The sequence below is a fragment of the Solanum dulcamara genome, chromosome 4, assembly GCF_947179165.1.
Source record: "Solanum dulcamara chromosome 4, daSolDulc1.2, whole genome shotgun sequence".
Lineage (NCBI taxonomy): Eukaryota > Viridiplantae > Streptophyta > Magnoliopsida > Solanales > Solanaceae > Solanum > Solanum dulcamara.
Genome location: NC_077240.1, coordinates 22,626,724 through 22,648,886, shown reverse-complemented (window position 1 = coordinate 22,648,886; position 22,163 = coordinate 22,626,724). Strand labels below are relative to the sequence as shown.

General features: G+C 33.1%; 2 protein-coding genes across 6 annotated transcripts in view; both read right to left on the bottom strand.

Annotated features, from left to right (window-relative positions):
* Positions 1 to 17,488, bottom strand: part of LOC129886964 (mediator of RNA polymerase II transcription subunit 27-like) — a 28,974-nt gene extending 11,486 nt beyond the window's left edge. The window contains exon 1 of the mRNA XM_055961882.1: positions 17,434 to 17,488. The gene's annotated coding sequence lies outside the window, so the exon portion shown is untranslated. The remainder of the gene's footprint in view (positions 1 to 17,433) is intronic.
* On the bottom strand, positions 10,471 to 19,236 carry LOC129886965 (mediator of RNA polymerase II transcription subunit 27-like). 5 transcript variants are annotated; one of them, XM_055961883.1, is made up of 3 exons: positions 18,847 to 19,235; positions 15,964 to 16,142; positions 10,471 to 12,162 (listed from the first exon to the last, which is right to left on the bottom strand). In XM_055961883.1, the coding sequence occupies exon 3, from the start codon at positions 12,097 to 12,099 to the stop codon at positions 10,852 to 10,854; it is 1,248 nt and encodes a 415-aa protein (XP_055817858.1). In that variant the 5' UTR covers positions 12,100 to 12,162; positions 15,964 to 16,142; positions 18,847 to 19,235; the 3' UTR covers positions 10,471 to 10,851. The 5 variants fall into 5 exon arrangements, with proteins under 5 accessions (XP_055817858.1, XP_055817859.1, XP_055817860.1 ...); XM_055961884.1 differs by lacking the exon at positions 18,847 to 19,235 and adding an exon at positions 17,434 to 17,489; XM_055961885.1 differs by lacking the exon at positions 15,964 to 16,142 and having other exon boundaries at positions 18,847 to 19,236.
* Between the last annotated feature and the right edge of the window lie 2,927 nt (positions 19,237 to 22,163).

Below are 22,163 nucleotides of genomic sequence, written 5' to 3'. Positions count from 1 at the left end.
AAATTCATCCCATAAATTCCATAGCTTAGAAAATTGCTAAAAATGTTGTCATTACCTTGCATAGCTTTATGTAATTGATAAATCTGCGAAGCATTTACCTCATCAAAATGCTCTCGAAGATCTTCTCAAACTACTTTTGCACTCTTTGCATAGACGATGCCTGTGTGCAAGTCTTGAGTAGCGGAGCTCATGATCCATCCCTGAGCAATTGCATTGCACCGATTCTATTGATGCCCTAATTTAACTCCAAAATCCTCAATTTTCCAGCTGTCATAATCGATTCACAACTTGTTCTTTCCAAGCAATTGAATGAGTATAGACCTGCTCCATATGAAGTAATTATCGGATCATGTTAACTACATCACAATAATGAGAGCATCGGTGGTATCGGAAGTGTTGACACCCAATTTTGACCATCCACAACGCAAATTAGCTATCGAGTTTCTTTGAATTCGAACATTTTGAAATAATTAGCTTTTAAAAAAATAAAATAAAATAATATATGTATATATATATATATATATATTCATATTATTCTTAACTATTTTTATCTTTATATAAATTTTAGTATAACATACATATTTCTATATAACTATATCTTTGATTACTATTTATGTGATTATTCAAAAATTATCTCAAAAGATTTTATTTTTTACTAAATAAATTTTAGTTAGGTTAGTTTAAATATGGTTTGTATTTTTGAAATTTTTAGTTTTTTTTAAAAATAAAAATAAATAAATAAAAAATATCTTTTCTTTTTTCTCTTTCCATTATCAAACAACTATCCCTCTCTCTACACTCTCTTCTTCACTATCTCTCTCTCTCTCTACACTCTCTTCTTCACTATCTCTCTCTCTCTCTACACTCTCTTCTTCACTATCTCTCTCTCTCTCTACACTCTCTTCTTCACTATCTCTCTCTCTCTACACTCTCTTCTTCACTATCTCTCTCTCTCTCTCTACACTCTCTTCTTCACTATCTCTCTCTCTCTCTACACTCTCTTCTTCACTATCTCTCTCTCTCTCTACACTCTCTTTTTCACTATCTCTCTCTCTCTCTACACTCTCTTCTTCACTATCTCTCTCTCTCTCTACACTCTCTTCTTCACTATCTCTCTCTCTCTACACTCTCTTCATCTTCTCAAAAAGAAAAAACAAGACAAGTTACCATCCTCACCATTCTCTCCCCTCATCTCTCAATCTCTCTCCTCTTACACACCACCGAATACTTCTCTTCCACTCGTCTCCGGCGAGAGCTCCGACGAACCACGCAGGAAAAGCCACCAAGCCGCCGCTAGACTAACAAGACGAGAGGTCTAAGACGGATCTTTACAAATTCGTCTTGGTATGGTTTCGTTTAACTTTATTTTACTATATATATTGTGTTCTTTTAGATCTAAAAGTTCATTTTTTTTTATTATTGTGTATATGTTGGGTTGATTACATCTTGTGTTTGATGTTCTTGATAAGTTTTTTTGCTTAAAAGATTTAGATCTTTCTCATGTTAGACTCCTTTTACTGATTTTGTTTTCATAACAAATGTTGGGCTGATCAATTACTCTAACCATTATTGTTATTTTCTTGCTTATAAGATTCATATTGTTCACATGTTACTGCATCACTTTAGTTCTTTATTTTTTGCTTCAAATGATTTGATAAACTCGAGATTCAAAGATTTTTGTTCATTCATAATTGATTAAGATTGCAAAGCATATTTATGTTATTTTTGTTTTTGTTGTTGTTGTTGTTGTTGTTGTTGTTGTTGTTGTTGTTCATGTTCATGTTTATGTTCATGTTTATGTTTATGTTCATGTTCATATTTATGTTCTTACACTTTAATTATGTTCATGTTTATATTCTTGTATTTAATTAATGTCTCATTTTCTTACATTTTAATTATGTTCATGTTTATATTCTTGTATTTAATTAAGGTTTCGTGTTCATATTCATGTTCGTACATTTTAATTATGTTCATATTTATATTCTTGTATTTAATTAAGTTTTTTTACGGTGAGATTGTTATTATTTGCTATTGTCTAAATGTATATCTTTTAACTAGGGTATCTATTTGATTAGCTAATTGATAACCGATATTTTATTTTCTTGATTTAGATTTGGGAAATGTTTAATATTTTGCTAATCAGGCATAATTTGTTGATTGAAATATTTGACTGTTAGGAAATAATTATAGTATTTTTTTTACAAAATTTGCTAGCATGTAGTAATTATTTTGGCATTTATCACAATTAATCTTGTCTCCCTTTATTAAATTTGAAATAAAGTTATTACCCCACAACTTTAAATAAAGTTATTACCCTACTACTTTAAATAAAGTTATTTCACCACTACTTTAAATAAAGTTGTTACCCTACTACTTTAAATAAAGTTGTTACCCTACTACTTTAAATAAAGTTATTACCCTACTACTTTAAATAAAGTTATTTCACCACTACTTTAAATAAAGTTATTACCCTACTACTTTAAATAAAGTTAGTACCCACTTCTTTAAAATAAGTTTTAAATAGTTTTTTTTATTATTTGGAGGGATGATTACATGTCTACTACTTATGTAACAGAATTTATTTTGGCCAATGAAAAAATCTCTCCGTCGGGTTTTGAGGCCTCTCCATTTTAAAGACGGAAATTTTAATTTAAGTTTACATTATATATTATATATTACAAGTTGAAATTGGCCGATGAAGAAATTACCGTTGCTTTCCAAGGCCTCCCATGTTCATAAGACGGGTTTTATTTTTGTATTATTATTATTATTATTATTGTTATTATTTTTATTTTTATTATTACTATTCATATTATTTATTATTAACATGTTTACTAAGTATTTCTACAGACGCTGGAGCAAAATTGACTGATATGCAATTTTATGTATATCTGATATACAAGAAAACGGTTGGTTGTATACACTAATATACAGTGTATATACAGTTGTGATATACATCAAAATTGGCCCAAAAGCCCAAAACGCAGGTGGCCCAACAGCTTAGTCCAGACGTACAGAAACTAAGTGTCGGACCATATTTTTATATGTTCGTTACTTATTTTTATTTATTATTTTATTGATTCGATTTGTAATAATTAATTTATTTATGTCGTTCAGGATTTTCTTAGCTATTAATTTTAATTTGTTTTAACCTAATTAGATTCCCCTAAAGATAAACCAATTCATGTTAATTTATTCTTAAAATAATTTTCTATATTTACTTAGTCATTAATAAACTTTTACTTCTTTATATATATATATATATATATATATACATGTATATTATAATCAAATGTTTAAGTTTTATCAATTTTGTTATTTATTTTTTCATTTTTTTTCTAAAAAATAATTTCAAAGTCTTCGTTTCCTTTTAAATTAATATTTTTCAAAGTTAATCAAATAATTTTCAAATCGTTGGATAACCGCATGTTAGCGGCTATTTTAAGTGTTAAAACCTTCTTAAAATAGTAATATGAACCTCGTACCATTTTTTTCTAAATTTTTAAGACTAAAATCTGTTAGAGTCTTTTATATTAAGTTTTCTTAATTTCTTTAAAAAATTAAGTGGCGACTCCTCTTTTACTAAAATTAATTTTTTCTTATAAGGATAAAATTAATTTTACACTTTGTCCATTTTTCGACATAACAGAAAGGGTGCAGGAACAAAGTATGATTGTGATCGAACTTAGCAGCCGTCATTGTTGAATCTTAGCTAAGTTTGAAATTACACAACTCAGCTTTAGTAGGCTTCGTAATCATGGTTGTTAAGCTCTAATACCTTCGAACTTCTTACGAACAATTGCATATCTTTATGAATTTTCATGTCCAAAAAGGATTATTTGACAAGTTAATAATGGATATATGCGATTAACTAAATCAATGAATGGAATTTTCATTTCATCATAAAAACAAGAGTTAAAAAATCAACAAAATATAAAAAAGTTAAATTTCACCTCTTACGGACATAATAGCAAGCATCTTATGTGCATAATCCACTTCAAATTGGTATAAAATTCATTAAAAAAATACAATACATATATAATTACAAAAATTATAGCATGCATGTAAAAATGCTAGAAAGACATTATTAAAAAAGAATAGGGAACCAACATATTACACAATTACATATGATGAAAGTTCAACAATCAAAAAAAATCATATAAAATAATTCTAAAAACAGAGAACTGATATCAAACAAAGTGGAAAAATACATGTAAATCAACGTTTCCATTCATATCAAAAAATTAAGCAAAAAAGAGAGGAAGAAAAACCCATCACAACACAAAATAAAAAGAACCCAAAATATTTAAAAAGTTAACAAAAATAAAAGAGAGAAGAAAACCCATCAGAGAAAGAGTGAAAAGGCAAGCAGAGGAAGCTGAGAATTGTTCCATCCATCTCTTTTTAGTTGTCATAATAAAGTTTGAAATAATTCTCAAAAAAAAATTAATTAAAAGTATTATTTGACAAATATATATTTTTATTAATTATTTAATTTTTATCTAGTGCCTCTTAATTCTAAAATAATTAATGCTAAAAGCAAAATTTAAAAAATAATTAACTCTTTATTGATTGGTTAAATCAACAACTATTTTAAAACAAGTATTTTCTATATACATAAAAACTAAAAAAAATGGAAGGAGTAAAAAATGCTTACAAAATATATATAAATGGTGAATAATTATTGATTAAAAACATTAAGAAAATATGAAAATACACCACTAAAATCCATATGAAAATACACGTGGACCACCATTCACAATCTAACTCAAATATCAATAGTACCTTTTATAGTGATTTAGTAAGAATTCAATGTAAGCTCAGCATACCAAATGAGAAATAAAAAAATAAATAAAAATAAATAGTAGCCTTTGTCGTACCACCTAAATAGTTGACGAGAAATTTACATAGTATTAAAAATATTTATTATTTATAATAATATTTTTTTTAATTAAATACTTATAATACATATTATCGAGAATAATTTATAAAATACATATAATATAAGTTTTATCATGGATAATACATTTATCACACACTAAAATACACATATAATACATTGCGTCAATTTCTTACTAAATATGCACAATATATTTTAAAACACTTATAGTACTTTTATATTGCATGCATAATTTACTTTTTAAATTATAATAAATTTATTATAATATTATTATGTATTATTATAAATAAAAAATATCATTAAAATCGATAATTATTTATTGGTTTGGAATAACTCTAATCCGAGTATTGACCCAAACAAAGCCGCTCTCCTTCTGAAACCCTAACCCGGAGCTAAGTCAATTTCATCGCCTTCATCCTCCAGATCCAGACTCAGATGAAGCTAGAAAACAGTTAAACTCTCTTCCCTATCTACATGTACAAGCACAAGGTACCAACTCTATTTATTACTCACAAAATGTGTGATTTTGAATCTGCCTATTGCACTTTCTATGTTGCCTTGTTCTCTTCTGCTTGAATTCTATGCTAAATACTCAAGGGTGGTAGACCATGGTTTTGCTTAACACTCCATATCAAAAAGAGAAATACAAATTCATGAATAGACACGCTTGTTGCCCTTATTATCAAGAAAAAGTCAGATTCATGAAAGTATTAAACCAGTGTTTAGTATTCTATTCCGGTGATAGAGTGGCTCACATTGAGATGATCTGTTGCTTTAATCTGCGGGGAGGGTTTTCTAGTGGATTTAGCCATTGGTTGCAATCCATTTCTAGATTAGGTGTTGAAAGATTACACCTTTCCTTTCAGTGCCTTCCTCTTTTATCCATCCTTGGCTATTCCAGCAAGTTGCTTACATTTTCTCTTGACATTGACATTCTCTCTCAGGCATCCTCATTGAAACTTTTATTGTTGCCCTTCTGCATTTTGTTTTCAAGTCCCAAAGTCCGTTTTAATTCCCTCATGACCCTTGCTTTGCACGCTGTTGTGTTAGAAAGCGGACATCTAGAGAGTACAGTAACAACGGTTATTATTTTGTATTGTTTTGGAGCGGAAAAGATTGATCTTCATACGATTGAGTGTAAAATGAGGTTGATCTTCATACCATTGAGTGTAAGATGGAAAACAATGTAGGATCTTTCTTTCTCATTTGTTCCCGTGCTGGAAAACAATGTAAGTGTCTTACGCTAGAATCACAGTAGAACTATTAAGTTAAAATTAGCTTTAGTAGGCTTTTTTTTTGGTTGTTTGATCATGGGTTGAAGAGGAATTCACAAGAAAGCTGGCTAAATCCTTGAAAGTTCTTGAGCATTAGTGAATAATTGCATAAGCATTTAATAACTCATTTGTTTCCTCCTGCTGACATAACAAGTATCCGAGCTGATTCATTTTCCCCTTCTTGTTGCCTAGAATGAGTAAGAAGGTTGTCTTGCCATATACATTTTTCAACTTGAATTGGTAATTATTGTATAAGCTAATGACCGGTGGCCTCCTCCTACTTGAACAGCTCAATTCTCCCCCCTCCCGCCCCCCAAAAAAAAAAAATAATACATTGCATGAGAATCAATCTCTTCTGGCTGCACATTCTAGTGATAGACATTAACAAGGCTGATCTCGAGGTGCATTTGAGAAAACACCTCTATACAATTGTATAGCCATTTTTTATTTTCTACTCCAAACAACCTGCTGAAAATTACTACACCAAAATAGGATTTCTAGTCTTTATTTTGCAAGCCTTTATTTATACGAAACGAGGGGTTGTGTGGCTGCTACCAGCAGCACCTACACCCCTTTTAGAACACCTTTAGGCCCTGCAACAAGCCCCCCCCCACACCTGCAGCAGTACACCACAAGCACAACACTTTACTTTGACGACAATTCAACTATAGCGACTCCAATTTAGTTTATTTCGAACGTCAAGCATTTCTATGATGTTTTCACATTTCCATCCACTTAAACAATATATAATACACTTCATAACAACACCATAAACCCCAAATTGAAAGGAAAACCCTTACCTTAACCTAAACTCGTCAAACTCGCCAAAATTATCAAAACGTGGATTCTGGACAGCCTACTGTCTTGTATTGTCACTTAGTTTAGAAGGGGTAATTGAGGGAAACAGGATTTGTGTCCTCAATGAAAGTTATAGACATGTGGCTTAGTGTCGCAAAAATTTTGAATCACCCCTACAACAATTTTGTACAAAACGATATGCCCAAAATACCAACAACAGTCCTTGTAGAATTTTTAAAACGAAATCTAGGCAGCACCTCACCTATACTTTCTCATCTTTTTTCGAGCAGATAAAAGCAGAACTGAGTTTTAGAGGCTAAATAAAAGTTCTATCCCTATGAAATAGATTTTATAAAACATCTTGAATCACTTGAAACTAAGCCTTACACAAGCAGTTATACTCATTTTACTAACAACAGTATCATTCAAAAACGGGTCTGTTAACAAGAACAAAAACCTTTTTTTTCCCTAAAGATAAATTTTATGTTGTTAAACACCGCTATATCACCGTAGAATATCTTAAATAATTAAGTCATGGATCGAAAGCGGAGGCCTTACCTCAAAGCCATGGCTGACATAGCTTTTTTCTCTCTTCCTTAATATTTTTCATCTTTTTTTCTAAGTGTAAAAAGGATGGAAAATGAAGGCTTAATCATAAGACTAAGTATATATAGCCTTCCCTAGGATGTGACATATGGAATCCCCTAGAGGGGACACGTGGCAGCCCCCTAGGGTGCCACCTCACGCCATACAACCAATCATACGTTGTCACGTGGCAGGTGGGGTCCACCCCAAGTAGGGGTCACCTACTTAGTCCAAGTAGGTGTGTCATCTACTTGTCACCTTCTTGCTTCATTTTCGTGAGTTCGTAATCTCGTCTCACTTCAAGAACTTACGTATTCCTTGCTACTTAAGCTCAATGTGTGCTCCAGGAGCTTAATTACGCAAGACGTCCAAATCGGTAGCTTATGCAAGTAGGTCGAGTCATACGACTCATTACTTGGCTTCCGACTCCTTTCAACTTCTTCTAACCCTATTTCCGATCCTCTCTATTATGTAGTATCTCATTCTCCTTTTCTTAGAGTTATTCGATAGCGTTGTAACTAATCAGGGTCACATGGCAACTCTTAAGAAGTTTAAGAAGGCTTTTCGAAGTTCAGAAGTACGGGGCATAACACATACCTTGGAGTCTAAAGGGTTTAAGTTGAGTAGGACCAAGACAGAGTACTTAGAGTGCAAGTTCAGTGAGACACCTCAGGAGGTTGGCACGGAAGTTAGTCTCGGTGCCTAGGCTATCCAAAAGAAAATTAATTTAAGTACCTTGGATATATCATGCAAGGCAGCGGGGAGATTGACGATGATGTCACACATCGTATTAGGGCAGGGTGGATGAAATTGAGGCTTGCTTTCGAAGTTCTATGTGACAAAAAGGTGCCACCAAAACTTAAGGGAAAGTTCTACAAAGTGGTGGTTAGACCGGCTATGTTATATGAGGCGGAGTGTTAGCCAGTTAAGATCTCTCATGTTCAAAGGATGAAGGTTGCTGAGATAAGAATGTTGAGATGGATGTGTGGGCATACTAGAAGCGGCAACATTAGAAATGAGGCTATTCGGGACAAAGTAGGAGTCGCCTCAGTGGAAGACAAGATGAGGGAAATGCGGCTGAGATGGGAATCCAACATCAGCAAACAAAGAAGACACGAATAATATGATTATATGGGAATCCAACATCAGCAAACAAAGAAGATAGGTCTTATCATATAAAAAAAAAAATTGATTTAGCTTAATCTCAAAGTTAACTCATAAATTGAGAGTTTTTCATATCTTTATATAAAAAAATCAATTACTCATCTCATATCCGATGTCAAATTCATAACACGATATGATGTTTTGTAACAACATTAATCACTAGTTCTCCATGAAATAAGCGAGTCGAGACATATTTCATCGATCGATGCATGCATTTTTCAAGAGGACATTTTGTTTAATTTCATATAGTTTTAAAAAAAAATTGACCATTTTCCATATAAATTAAAAAAATTGACCCTTTCCCAATTATTTAAGGGAAAAGAATATTTGTATTTTAAAAAAGGAAATTATTTACAGGAAGTTATTCCTTTTTTTTTAATTGCTAATTTGCGTTTTAATGAATTCAAAGTATATAGAGAAGTAGATATATATATCAAATAGTATTTCGGTAAAAAGATCATTTGATTGTTGTTTGATAGTATCAAAGTATATATATAGATAGATAGATACTATTGGAATATATATCAAAGATGTGGCCGGTTTTCCATCGCGTCAGCCTTTTTCCAATGTGCGGAGCCCCAACGAGGAAGGTGTTAGTGCTTTATCATTGGGTCATGGATCTAATTCGGATAAATAATTTAGATTGAGTCCGATTTAAGTAAATACATATCCTAATTAGTTCAATTTGTGTAATTTTCCCATTATTTAATTTGCCTAAAATGGTCATTTGGCCCTAATTTTTCCAAAAAAAAAGGTCGGTTGCGTCTTCTTCTTCGTTTTCCTCTTATGTTGCTGATACTTCTCCTACTTCCTCCTCTTTCTTCTTCTTCTCCTTCTTCTGCTGATGCTCCTGCTTCGTCCTTCTTCTTCTCCTCCTCCTGTTGCGTCTATATTATCAGACAAAATTACAAAACTAATTAGAAAAGAGTTTCGACAGTTACTGAACTGAATCAACAGTGGTAAGAAATGAGTGCTTGTCGGAATGCCATCTAAAGTGAGAAATCTGCTCCTGGTGCAAAATGTTGGTGGGCTACAACGGCAAGAAAAATCTGATGATTTGGGACAGAAGAGTTTAAGATGGTTTAGAGTAGATTTTGAGTTGATCGAAATTGAATAATCAATATATACGTTATTGTATATGTAATTTATATTGTATGGTTTAATAAGCTATATATTTTTATAATTTTTTTTCTGTAAAGTAATTACTTTGTATATATTTGAAAGTAGTTCGAATGGAAAGTGGAAAATGCTTAAATCTGAAGAGTCATTTTGTGCTTGGACAAGAGACAATTTTTATAAGAAAACTAATGAAACATAGGACTCTTTAAATCTCAAAGAATCAAATAGGACTTAAAAGTCTAGCACAGAAGATAATAATACTTGTTATTCATGTTTCCTAGAAAAACTCACATATGTCGTCGAACTTTGAAAAAAGGCTTATTCATTTCATTCTCTAAAAATTTGACTCATTTATGGCATTTTTATTTGAAAAAAAGTTAATCTATACCATTATTTATAAACTAAAAACATTTTTCATTTTGCAAAACTATTTTGTACACACGGTTAATTATGATTCAGTCACGTCATTAACTAAATTATTTTTTAAAATGAAAAAGGTTCAAATATGCCATCGAACTTTGAGAGAAGAATTATTTATGCCATCCGTTAAAAATTTGACTCATTTATGCTATTTCAATTAATAAATAATGACATGATTGAGCCTTTTCTCAAATAAAAATGACATAAATGAACCAAACTTTAAACATATGATATAAATAAGCTTTTTCTCAAAATTCAATGCACATTTGAGTCTTTCATCTTTTTAAATTCATCCTAAAAAGGGTAAAAACAATGGTCTTTAGATTTTCATTTCATGAATCAAAGCAGGGGCCTATTTCTATTTTTGTTGAACAGAGCCTCTAAATATGAGGTTTCTTAGTACAATCTTCAAGATCAAGCATGATAATGAGGAAACGATTACGAATTTAAATGCAAGAAACCGAAAGTACAAAAGCTGGTTGCTACCTATCTGGTTGGGAAAGAGGTCCAAAATGTTGAAAGCCTATCTATAGATTTGGAATTTCTTTGTACAATACAATGTTTTTGTTCAGGTGTCAGAAAGTTGATTTTCTATGCTTCCTCAGAAAAGCAATCGATATGAAAGCCCTGTGTAGAATCCACACTTTGGTCCTCTTTTGAGGCAGACTTTGACAAGAAGTTTCCAGCACAAAATTTTCGGTAAGGGTGATTAACCGGAGGCAATAGCACAGCAGATTCTTTGTCCATTGATAGTAGACGGCTGCACTTGCTGCAAACTTTCGAGAACAAAGTCTGGTAGCTGCAAACCCAGAACAGCAAAGAAAGCAAGGCTGTCTTGGGACCGACACCTGTAAAATGCTGTAAAGCCATAGCAGCATGCTCTGTGATGTGCCTAAATGCATGATGAACTGAAAATCCCCTCGCATGTACATAGCTACCACCCTCATCTGGTGAGAAGAATGCTACAGCATCAGGATCCAAGGAACCAGCAGGGGAAACTGATACTATGGCTCTAAAAACAGAAGGAATCAACAATTCGATTATGGCAACCTTGTCTGGAACAACATCATCAGATGATCCTTGTCTTAATGTTCTCGTGCTTTGGAAAGTATTCTCTTTCGATATTTCAATAGAATTTTCACTGGTCGAAGAGGGCAATGAGGTAGCTCGCATCAACCAATCCAAACGCTGGTAAGAGAAAGTTATTACATTTGGAACCTCCTTTTTCAGATGAGTCAAAACTTCAGACACTGTTTTCAGTTCACAAGTTTCTTCTTGATCACTTGATGGAGGACCACAAAGTTTCTTTGTCACACCCTCCTTACCACAATTGGTATCAAGGTGGGGGAAAAATCGTCTTTTCTGATCATTAAAGGCCTTGAGAGCTAACCTGGTCCTATCAACTGCAGATGCACCAGCCTGACCAGCAAGTTGTCTCTTCCATGCATATGCAACAACAGCACCGTCAGGACAAATCAAGGGCATGTGGAGGCCCCATGAATTACTTCGTAATCGAAGGGAATCATTGAGAACACCAGAATCTTCTAACTGCCTTCCAACAGAACGAAGGTCTTGAAGGTGTTGTCTCATGGAAGCTTCTTCTTTGAGGATAAGATGCAAAGGTTCAGAAGAGTGTGGTCGCTGAGCCGCCACAAATAGGGCTTCCAGGAGCCGATCTCCGCCGATTCTAATATCAGCTATGAGTCGACTCGCCTGCCCCAGCCGCTCCAGTGCCATTGCCACCTGCTTCGGCGGCGCATCTCCACTCGCCTCGTTGGACTCTGCGGCTGAAGCTCCTGGTACCGCCGCCGTGTGAGTTGGTAGTGTTGGTTGCTGCATTTAGGCAGGTCTGAACCTTGGGAGGTTTTACTGTTGGCAATTATGCTCCGTGGATGAGGTGTTCTATTTTCATTTTTTGGAAAAAAGGAGAACTGAGTGAGGGCCAACCTTAACCGATAACCATAAAAGCCAGCTCAAAAACTACAATTAATCATATCATATTTCAAAAATTTTAATGGTCACCTCAACAATCTCATTTTGTCATCAACAAGCTTCAAACATGCAATTCATGTCTGATATCGTGCTTCAGAGCTAAAATTCTAATTAAGAACCCCATAAAACTAGGAACAAGAACATAAAGTAGCGAAGGAAAACAAAAATGAACCACAGCCTCAAGCTAAGAGGATGTGCGAGTGATTGTAGCCTCCTTTTCCACTTTGAAGGAGGAGACTGTTCATCACTCAACTTTATAGGACAACTTGATACAGCAAACAATCACTACATATTTTCTGTAATCTTTTTTGTCCAATTGTACGGGTACGAACAATATACCCTGGAATGGGTTGTCAACCAATTTTTACAGCTATTGCATATTCCAAAAGATAACTGTAGCAGCATGTCAAGAGGATGTCCGAGTAATTGTAGCCTCCTTTCCCACCTAAAGAAGGAGACTGTTCATCACTCATATGCTGTAGGACAACAGGATACAACAGTCACTTGGTATTTTTGCATTCCTTTTTGTCCAATTGCATTGGATGAATAAAAGACCCACAAATTGGAAAAGAGATGAATTTCTACAGCTATTCCATATTCCACAAAATTATACAGCAGCAAGCTAAAAGGATGTACGAGTGATTGTAGCCTCCTTTTCCACTTTGAAGAAGGAAAACATTCATCACTCAAATGTTGTAGGACAATGGGATATAACAAACAATCACTCAATATTTTCTGTAATCATTTTTGTCCAGACTATAGAGGTTTTGACGTGATCTATCCATCTTGATAACCAATCACAGCAAAGTTTGTGAAGTGCATCTATTGTTTAAGTTAGACAGGGAATGGATTTCCCTCGTCTAACAAAAAAGGCAGGGATGGGGGATGGGGAATGGCAATAATGAATTTGAAGTTTCAATGCTTTCAGATTCAGGAAAGTCTTTAATGTTAAGACAGAAAATATATAGCTTCTACTTCTGAAGATTGATAGATATACTCCATCACATTGCCGTTCTATAAAACCTATACAGCCAACTTCTTCCATGAAGGGCAGATAACGTGCCATATACAATTATCCTTTTCACCCCATCCTATTGCTCTTTGGGGAAGATTATCTTCAAAAGTTGGAAAAGTGCAGTGCAAAAATAAAAGCCGAGGTGTCTTCAATTATGTAGATTGAAATTATTACAACTTTTTATGAAAGTTCTCCTATATTTAATGATAAACCAGGAAACTATTCAGTTGACCAAATAAAACATGGTAATTATTGGAAAATAGTTAAAGTCCCAAAATGGAAGCCAAAAGCCCCAAACCAACAACCCAGTGCAAATCTGAAAAACTATAGCATTCATGTCAAAATAGTTGTGAAACAAATAAAACAAGAAAACGACTGTGAACAACCAAAGCAGAAAATACATTAGAAGAGATAGAAACCTAAGTTTCTGGGAGGACAAAACAACAATAAAGAAAAGCAGAAAGAGAAAAATATTCACAGAATACTAGAAAGCATCACAATAGAAAACATACTCATAGTATCATTTCCAACATAACAAAGAAACACGCAAGCCTTTCTAATGGACGACTTTCAGGACAATTACTCTATTAAAAAATACCTCCAATTCCTGCTATAGAATCAACTCTTCCCATCTAATACAACTGTAGTTCTATCTCTAGTCTACCAAAACTTCATACCTTCCAACAATACAACTCCCTGTCATCAAATCACTCATTCTCTTTCCAGCCAGTGAATGCTAATTGTTAGCAATATAGAAGGCAAGGGATGAGATGATGTGTAATGGTTCCTCGGGTTTGAGGTCAAAAGCATAAATGATTAGAGCTTAGAGCCTCAGAGCCAAAAGTAAGGGAGTATGAATCATCACGATATGTAGGATACCAAGGAGAAACAAACTAATAGTTTATTGGTTGCATATCTTATTGATGTCTAAAATTTAAGCAAACCTAAAAAAAATAATCAAACTTCCCTCAACCACATGAAGGAACTCTTGGGGTAGAAAATGATCATAGATTAGTAGGTTCCATAAAGATAACTGAATAGAGATGTAGGGTTATCGTAGCCTACATTCTCGTGAGAAGGAGAAAGTAGGGGACTTAGAATCACCACGACATATAGGATACCAAGGAGGAACAAACTAATAGGTTGTTGTTTGCATGTCTTCTTGGTGTCCAGCGTTTAAGAAAATAAAAGGCATTGAAGCTTCCTTGAACCACATGAAGGGTGTAAGTCTAGGGGTAAGGAGCAAAATAGAGGCAACAAGTTTAGTTTATCATAGACAAGTAGCGTCTGTAAAGATAACTGAATAAAGATGTAGGGTTATCGTATGTAGGATACCAAGGAGAAACAAACTAATAGGTTGTTGTTTGCATGTCATCTTGGTGCCCAACGTTTAAAAAATATAAAAAGCCATCAAACTTTCTGATCCATAAGAAGGACATAACTTGAGGTCAAGAGTAGAAAATCAAAAATGGCTATAAAATTGTATAGAGGTGTTTTCTCAAATGCACCTCGAGATCAGCCTAGTTAATGTCTATCACTAGAGTGTGCAGCCAAAAGAGATTGATTCTCATGCAATGTATTATTATTTTTTTTTTGGGGGGCGGGAGGGGGGAGAATTGAGCTGTTCAAGTAGGAGGAGGCCACCGGTCATTAGCTTATACAATAATTACCAATTCAAGTTGAAAAATGTATATGGCAAGACAACCTTCTTACTCATTCTAGGCAACAAGAAGGGGAAAATGAATCAGCTCGGATACTTGTTATGTCAGCAGGAGGAAACAAATGAGTTATTAAATGCTTATGCAATTATTCACTAATGCTCAAGAACTTGCAAGGATTTAGCCAGCTTTCTTGTGAATTCCTCTTCAACCCATGATCAAATAACCAAAAAAAAAAGCCTACTAAAGCCAATTTTAACTTAATAGTTCTACTGTGATTCTAGCGTAAGACACTTACATTGTTTTCCAGCACGGGAACAAATGAGAAAGAAAGATCCTACATTGTTTTCCATCTTACACTCAATGGTATGAAGATCAACCTCATTTTACACTCAATCGTATGAAGATCAATCTTTTCCGCTCCAAAACAATACAAAATAATAACCGTTGTTACTGTACTCTCTAGATGTCCGCTTTCTAACACAACAGCGTGCAAAGCAAGGGTCATGAGGGAATTAAAACGGACTTTGGGACTTGAAAACAAAATGCAGAAGGGCAACAATAAAAGTTTCAATGAGGATGCCTGAGAGAGAATGTCAATGTCGAGAGAAAATGTAAGCAACTTGCTGGAATAGCCAAGGATGGATAAAAGAGGAAGGCACTGAAAGGAAAGGTGTAATCTTTCAACACCTAATCTAGAAATGGATTGCAACCAATGGCTAAATCCACTAGAAAACCCTCCCCGCAGATTAAAGCAACAGATCATCTCAATGTGAGCCACTCTATCACCGGAATAGAATACTAAACACTGGTTTAATACTTTCATGAATCTGACTTTTTCTTGATAATAAGGGCAACAAGTGTGTCTATTCATGAATTTGTATTTCTCTTTTTGATATGGAGTGTTAAGCAAAACCCTGCTCTACCACCCTTGAGTATTTAGCATAGAATTCAAGCAGAAGAGAACAAGGAAACATAGAAAGTGCAATAGGCAGATTCAAAATCACACATTTTGTGAGTAATAAATAGAGTTGGTACCTTGTGCTTGTACATGTAGATAAGGAAGAGAGTTTAACTGTTTTCTAGCTTCATCTGGGTCTGGATCTGGAGGATGAAGGCGATGAAATCGACTTAGCTCTGGGTTAGGGTTTGAGAAGGAGAGCGGCTTTGTTTGGGTCAATACTCCGATTACAGTTATTCTACCATGCCTAAATTACCTGCGAGACCCTTAAATAATTATTGATTTTATCGATATTTTTTATTTATAATAATACATAACAATAGTATAATGAAGGTACATCTACCATCGCAACTAGGATCTAAAAGACTGGCGGTAGTCCGCGCGGTCATCCAGATCTTGCTTGAAACTATATCCTTATCTTTTAATATAAAGATAAAATTAAATGTGTATGATTTTGTTTAGGTTTTGACTGTATGGAAACTTTCACCTGAGCAAGGGGCATGTCACACTTCCAATACATACTTTTATTAATCCGGCAATAGCGGTTCTAACAGTGTGAATAAATTGCCCATTTTTCTCCTGTTAACGGGGACTTACACCACCACTACTTGTTAGGCTAGATTAATAAAGTAGTGCCGGAATCGACTGTACCACCATCTCAGAACCAAGTCATAAACTATAATAAAATCTTACATTATTTAATCGAGTCTGGGTCTTTCATAATACATATGTTATCTAACTTAACTACCTGGCATAGATATGAAATATGGTTTAGCCGGACATAGTCACAGCTGGATTATAAAGAAAATAAAAAGTAAAAAGTAGTGAAAGCGTACCTTGCTCAGAAGGCTATCCAAACTTCAGACGATTTTATTTATATTGATATCTTACAATATAAGGAGGAATTACAATAGAGAGAAGGAGGAGGGATGAGAAAAGTAGGAGAGGAGAGAGAAGGGGGATTTCTGAACCAAGTGTAAGTCTTCTTGACTATAAGTCTCAAAAAACCAAGTGTTAAACTTGTGCCACTTAGGTTGGATAAACTTGTGCCGTTCAAAAATCCCCCTTCTCTCTCCTCTCCTACTTCTCTCATCCCTCCTCCTTCTCTCTATTGTAATTCCTCTTTATATTGTAAGATATCAATATAAATAAAACCCTATGAAGTTTGGATAGCCTTTTGGACAAGGTACGCTTTCTACTACTTTTTACTTTTTATTTTCTTTATAATCCAGCCGTGACTATGTCCGGCTAAATCATATTTCATATCTATGCCAGGTAGTTAAGTTAGATAAAACCTTCAACCTGATACTGACATAGGAACAACAGCAAAACATTAAAGTTCAGTTCTTGACAAATTACTACAAACATTTCAACCTGATACTGACATAGAGTACAATGTAATGGAACACCAGAGACAAATTAACTGCCCAAAATACCAAACCCATATTGAAACTGACAAGAAATGATATCATCACACCAATCTGAACAACAATTGTGCAAAAACAAGGTAAAGGTCGAGTCTTTATTTGTTACTTTCATGAACTAACCTTAACATCACCTTCTGGATCCATTGTCAGTCTACTTGGATGTAAACAATGGATTTGATGTAAACAACCTGATACTGACATAGATCACGTCAAAACCTCTATAGTCTGGGCAAAAATGATTACAGAAAATATTGAGTGATTGTTTGTTATATCCCATTGTTCTACAACATTTGAGTGATGAATGTTTTCCTTCTTCAAAGTGGAAAAGGAGGCTACAATCACTCGTACATCCTTTTAGCTTGTTGCTGTATAATTTTGTGGAATATGGAATAGCTGTAGAAATTCTTCTCTTTTCCAATTTGTGGGTCTTTTATTCATCCAATGCAATTGGACAAAAAGGAATGTAAAAATACCAAGTGACTGTTGTATCCTGTTGTCCTACAGCATATGAGTGATGAATAGTCTCCTTCTTTAGGTGGGAAAGGAGGCTACAATTAGGGCTGGACATTCGGTATTTTCAAAGTTTGGGTTCGATAATTCGGTAATCGGTAATTCAAAGTATATACCAAATACCGAACTTTCAAACTTCGGTTCGGTAATTTGGTAATCGGTAAATCAAAATTCGGTTCGGTACGATATTCGGTAATCCCATATTGAAGTCGAAGTCCACACGAAATATGTTACTACATCTTATTTACATTAGCAACAATAAAAGATGTGAAGATTTCATTTAAAAGCATGAGAAAAATTGTAATGTATCAACTTTTAGCTACTGTAATATTCACATTAGCAACAATAATTATTCTATTCTGGAGAAGAGGGGCTTGCCATATAATATAGTCCCACTCTGACAACAGTATTTATTATCATTTCTTCAGCAATAGCAACCTATATAATTTTATTGTTGTGTCGGTAGTGTGAGATTCCCTGCAATCTCCAATTTTATAATCCAGGCAGAAAACAAGCACTCAACTCTCACACTTGTCTTGAAATATCAATCAATTTATCAAATTTCAAGAATATATACCGACATATTACATTTGATAAAGAAAGGGGAACCAAGGTAGTGGAGCGGAAGGAACCAAGGTAGTGGAGCGGAAGGAAGAGTTTATATATAGACAAACAGAAAACACAACAACTTTTAGCAGAGATCACTGTATCAGCTCTTGGTTAAGAAAATGTCAATACAACAAATATGTGAGTCTTGGTTCAGAACACACAAGTCAGTGTGGTATTTTGCTGAGTGAGAAGCAATTCGTATATGGGTTCAGATTTCAGAACACACAAGTCAGAAATCGTGGTGTATAGATATATTTGTCCACTTTTTTCAACTAAACTCAAAAAAGGACAAAAACATCATAATCTATTTGAAATGGAATTTAGGGTACGCGTATTATTTGGGGGAAAAATAGAGACAGAATGTGAAGGAAGACTGGAAGAGGAAGAGGAAGAGAAGAAGCAAGGAGAACTTACCTTCAAGTGAAGCGGATGGCGGCGTGAAGCGGTGAAGGTGAAAGCGGAGTGAAGCAGTGAAGCTGATTGCGGCGTGAAGCGGTGAAGGCGTGAAGCTGAAGGGCTGAGTTGAAAAGTCACTGTGCTGTTACTCTCAACTTGCAATGGATGCAACTTGAAGAACACTTTCATGGGCTTCAGAAGTCCTTGAAGAGGCGTTTCACTGAACTGGAAGACCAAGAGAAGGAGTTTGAGACAAAAATTGTTCAATCTACAGAGATGTTGGAGAAGCCTCAAGCAGCTGTTATTGCTAAAGAGCAAGCTTCACTTCAGAGGCTCCAGGAGAAAAGAGATGCCGCAGTTTCTGCCATTTCTATTGCTCTAGAGAAGCTTAGGAACCCTTGTTCAATTGGGCTTACTGAAATTGGATGTAGTAAATGAAAAACATAGTTAATTGGGCTGTTAAGGACTGGGCTGGACTTCAAGTTAAATTATAGGAATGGGCCTATAGCCCTTTATGTTTAAAAGTCATTCTTTAGGAGCCCAACAGAAATAATTTCGCTGCTATTCGGTAAATACCGAATATCGAACGGGAAAATTATAAATACCGAAATCAAAATCGAAATACCAAAATGTTAAATTTCGGTACCAAATACCGAACCAAAATACCGAAATACCGAAATAGCCATTTCGGTTCCGTAATTCGGTTTGTTAATTCGGTTTTCGGTATTTTATGCCCACCCCTACGAATTTCCCATACAAATAGAGGCACCTATCAAAACAAACAATTAATTATAACAAATATCTAAATTCTAAATAAAAAAATAAAATCTTATTTTTAAAATATTTTCCCAACAAAAATATTAAATTTGTTAATACAGTTAAAAGTCGTATAATAGTCATATAATAACATTTCATTATAATAATTTCATTTTCTCCAACTTTTCATTATATTTTATTTTCTATAACATTCCACTTATACAACGATGAAACTCGCTGTAGCATTTCATTTTTTGTAAAATTAACTTACTATAATAGTCATACTCAAATATTGTATAATAAAAATTTATAAAAAATATATTATATGAAAAATAAAATATTAAAATATTTATTGTAATAATCATTAATGTCATGCATAGAACAGTAAACTTCAAGAATATTTAAAAAGAAAAAAATATTATATTGAAATGGTAAGGCCAGTGATGTTTGCTTTTGTACATTCATTTATTTATTCTGCTTTTTTAAAAAATATGTATATTTTAAAAAGAATGTGTCCTTTTTTTGATAATTTTTAAATTTCAAATTTTAAGATGATATGTTATCACAAGATAAAAAAATATTTTGACAGATGAAATAGTTTTTTCTCCTTTTTAGATTTAGAGAAGATTTCGGCAATCACCTTTTCCCCGAGAAAATATCCTAAAAAAAATAAGTAAGCGAATTTTCCATACAAATAGAGGCACCTATCAAAACAAACAATTAATTATAACAAATATCCAAATTCTAATTAAAAAAATAAAATCTTGTTTTTAAAATATTTTCCCAACAAAAATATTAAATTTGTTAATGCAGTTAAAAGTCGTATAATAGTCATATAATAACATTTCATTATAATAATTTCATTTTCTCCAATTTTTCGTTATATTTTATTTTCTATAACATTCCACACAACGATGAAACTCACTGTAGCATTTCATTTTTTGTAAAATTAACTTACTATAATAGTTATACTCAAATATTGTATAATAAAATTTTAAAAAATATATATAATATGAAAATTAAACTATTAAAATATTTATTGTAATAATCATTAATGTCATGCATCGAATAGTAAACTTCAAGAATATTTAAAAAGAAAAAATATTATACTGAAATGGTAAGGTTAGTGATGTTTGCTTTTGTACATTCATTTGTTTATTCTGCTTTTTAAAAAAAAATCTATTTTAAAAAGAATGTGTCCTTCTTTTTTTGGTAATTTTTAAAGTTCAAATTTTCAGATGATATGTTATCACAAGATAAAAAAATATTTTGATATATTTTTAATTTAAAATCATAAAATTTTTAAGCCTTTTATTTTTCTTAAATTTTATGTGAAGTTAAAATAGGATAAATAAATTAAATTAAAATGAAGAGAATATTAATTTGGTTGAAAAAAATTGATTCTTTTTATTTTGCACAATAAAATGGAATAAATAGTTGTATTGGAAATAGAGGTTGGATGCAATGAAATATGTGGCACATGCATGTTGACCAAGTGCTTCCTGCTTTCTAGCTCTCTTTTTTAAGTACTTCTATTCTATATTAATAGAATTTTTGAGGAGTTTTTCATTGTTCAAAATAATTGAATTATTCAAAGGTCAAGATAGATGTTTGAAGCTTTTTTCATATTTTTCTTTTCATTTATTGAAGTTTTATATTTTTTAGGAGACAAATCACATTACTTGCAAAGTTATATTTATAATTTTACAAAGGGCAATAGTGGAAAGTATGGTTCAAATTATGTCCTTGAATATTTTTTCTTAATATGTGTGCATTGTCTTACAGATTCAATTAATATGGAATAGAGGGAGTAGTAATTAATGGCGCTCTTCTCTATGTAGTGATTCTTTGGAGGTGAGTTAGATTTAATGGATTTTCATAATTGGATGGGTCGGGTTTTAATATTTGAGTCGGGGAGAATATTAAAGAGAAAATTAGTATAACATACAACAATTTCATACACTTGGAGGCTACTTACATTTTATTCCGAAAGTTTTTTCAATTACAAAACTTTAATTTTTTCATTGCTCTCGGATACATTCATTGGTTGTCCGTTACATTGCAAATAATAGATTACTTAGTAGGAGGGATGTATCTGAAAGGGGATATGAATGTATCCGAGAGGGATAAGAATGTATTCGGGAGAGGATTTTTGTAAAAAAAAAATTAATGGTAGAGAATATTAGAGATTATGATATCTTAAATTGTGTATTTATGTAATTTGTCCAAAAAATTAGCCTTTTGCTTTACGTAAAAATTGGCCCAATTTTAAAAATTATTAAAATTGGTCAAATATTGTTCTTCTTTGTCATGCCCAAAGTCTACTCCAAGGCGTGGCCGGCACTCAGAAACCGTTGTTGGTTTCCAAGTGAACCCTTGGCCTGCTGGCTAACTTACTATGCGAAAGACTTACTCATAATAGTACAACTCAGATGGACACAACAAATATAATAAACTCAGCTTCTCAAAATAATATATAAATACTTTAATCATATAAGTAATGAAATGTAACTCAAAGTCTAATCATAACTCAATGAATGAAATTAAATAACTTTAAGTCTGTCTAACTAGTCTATGAA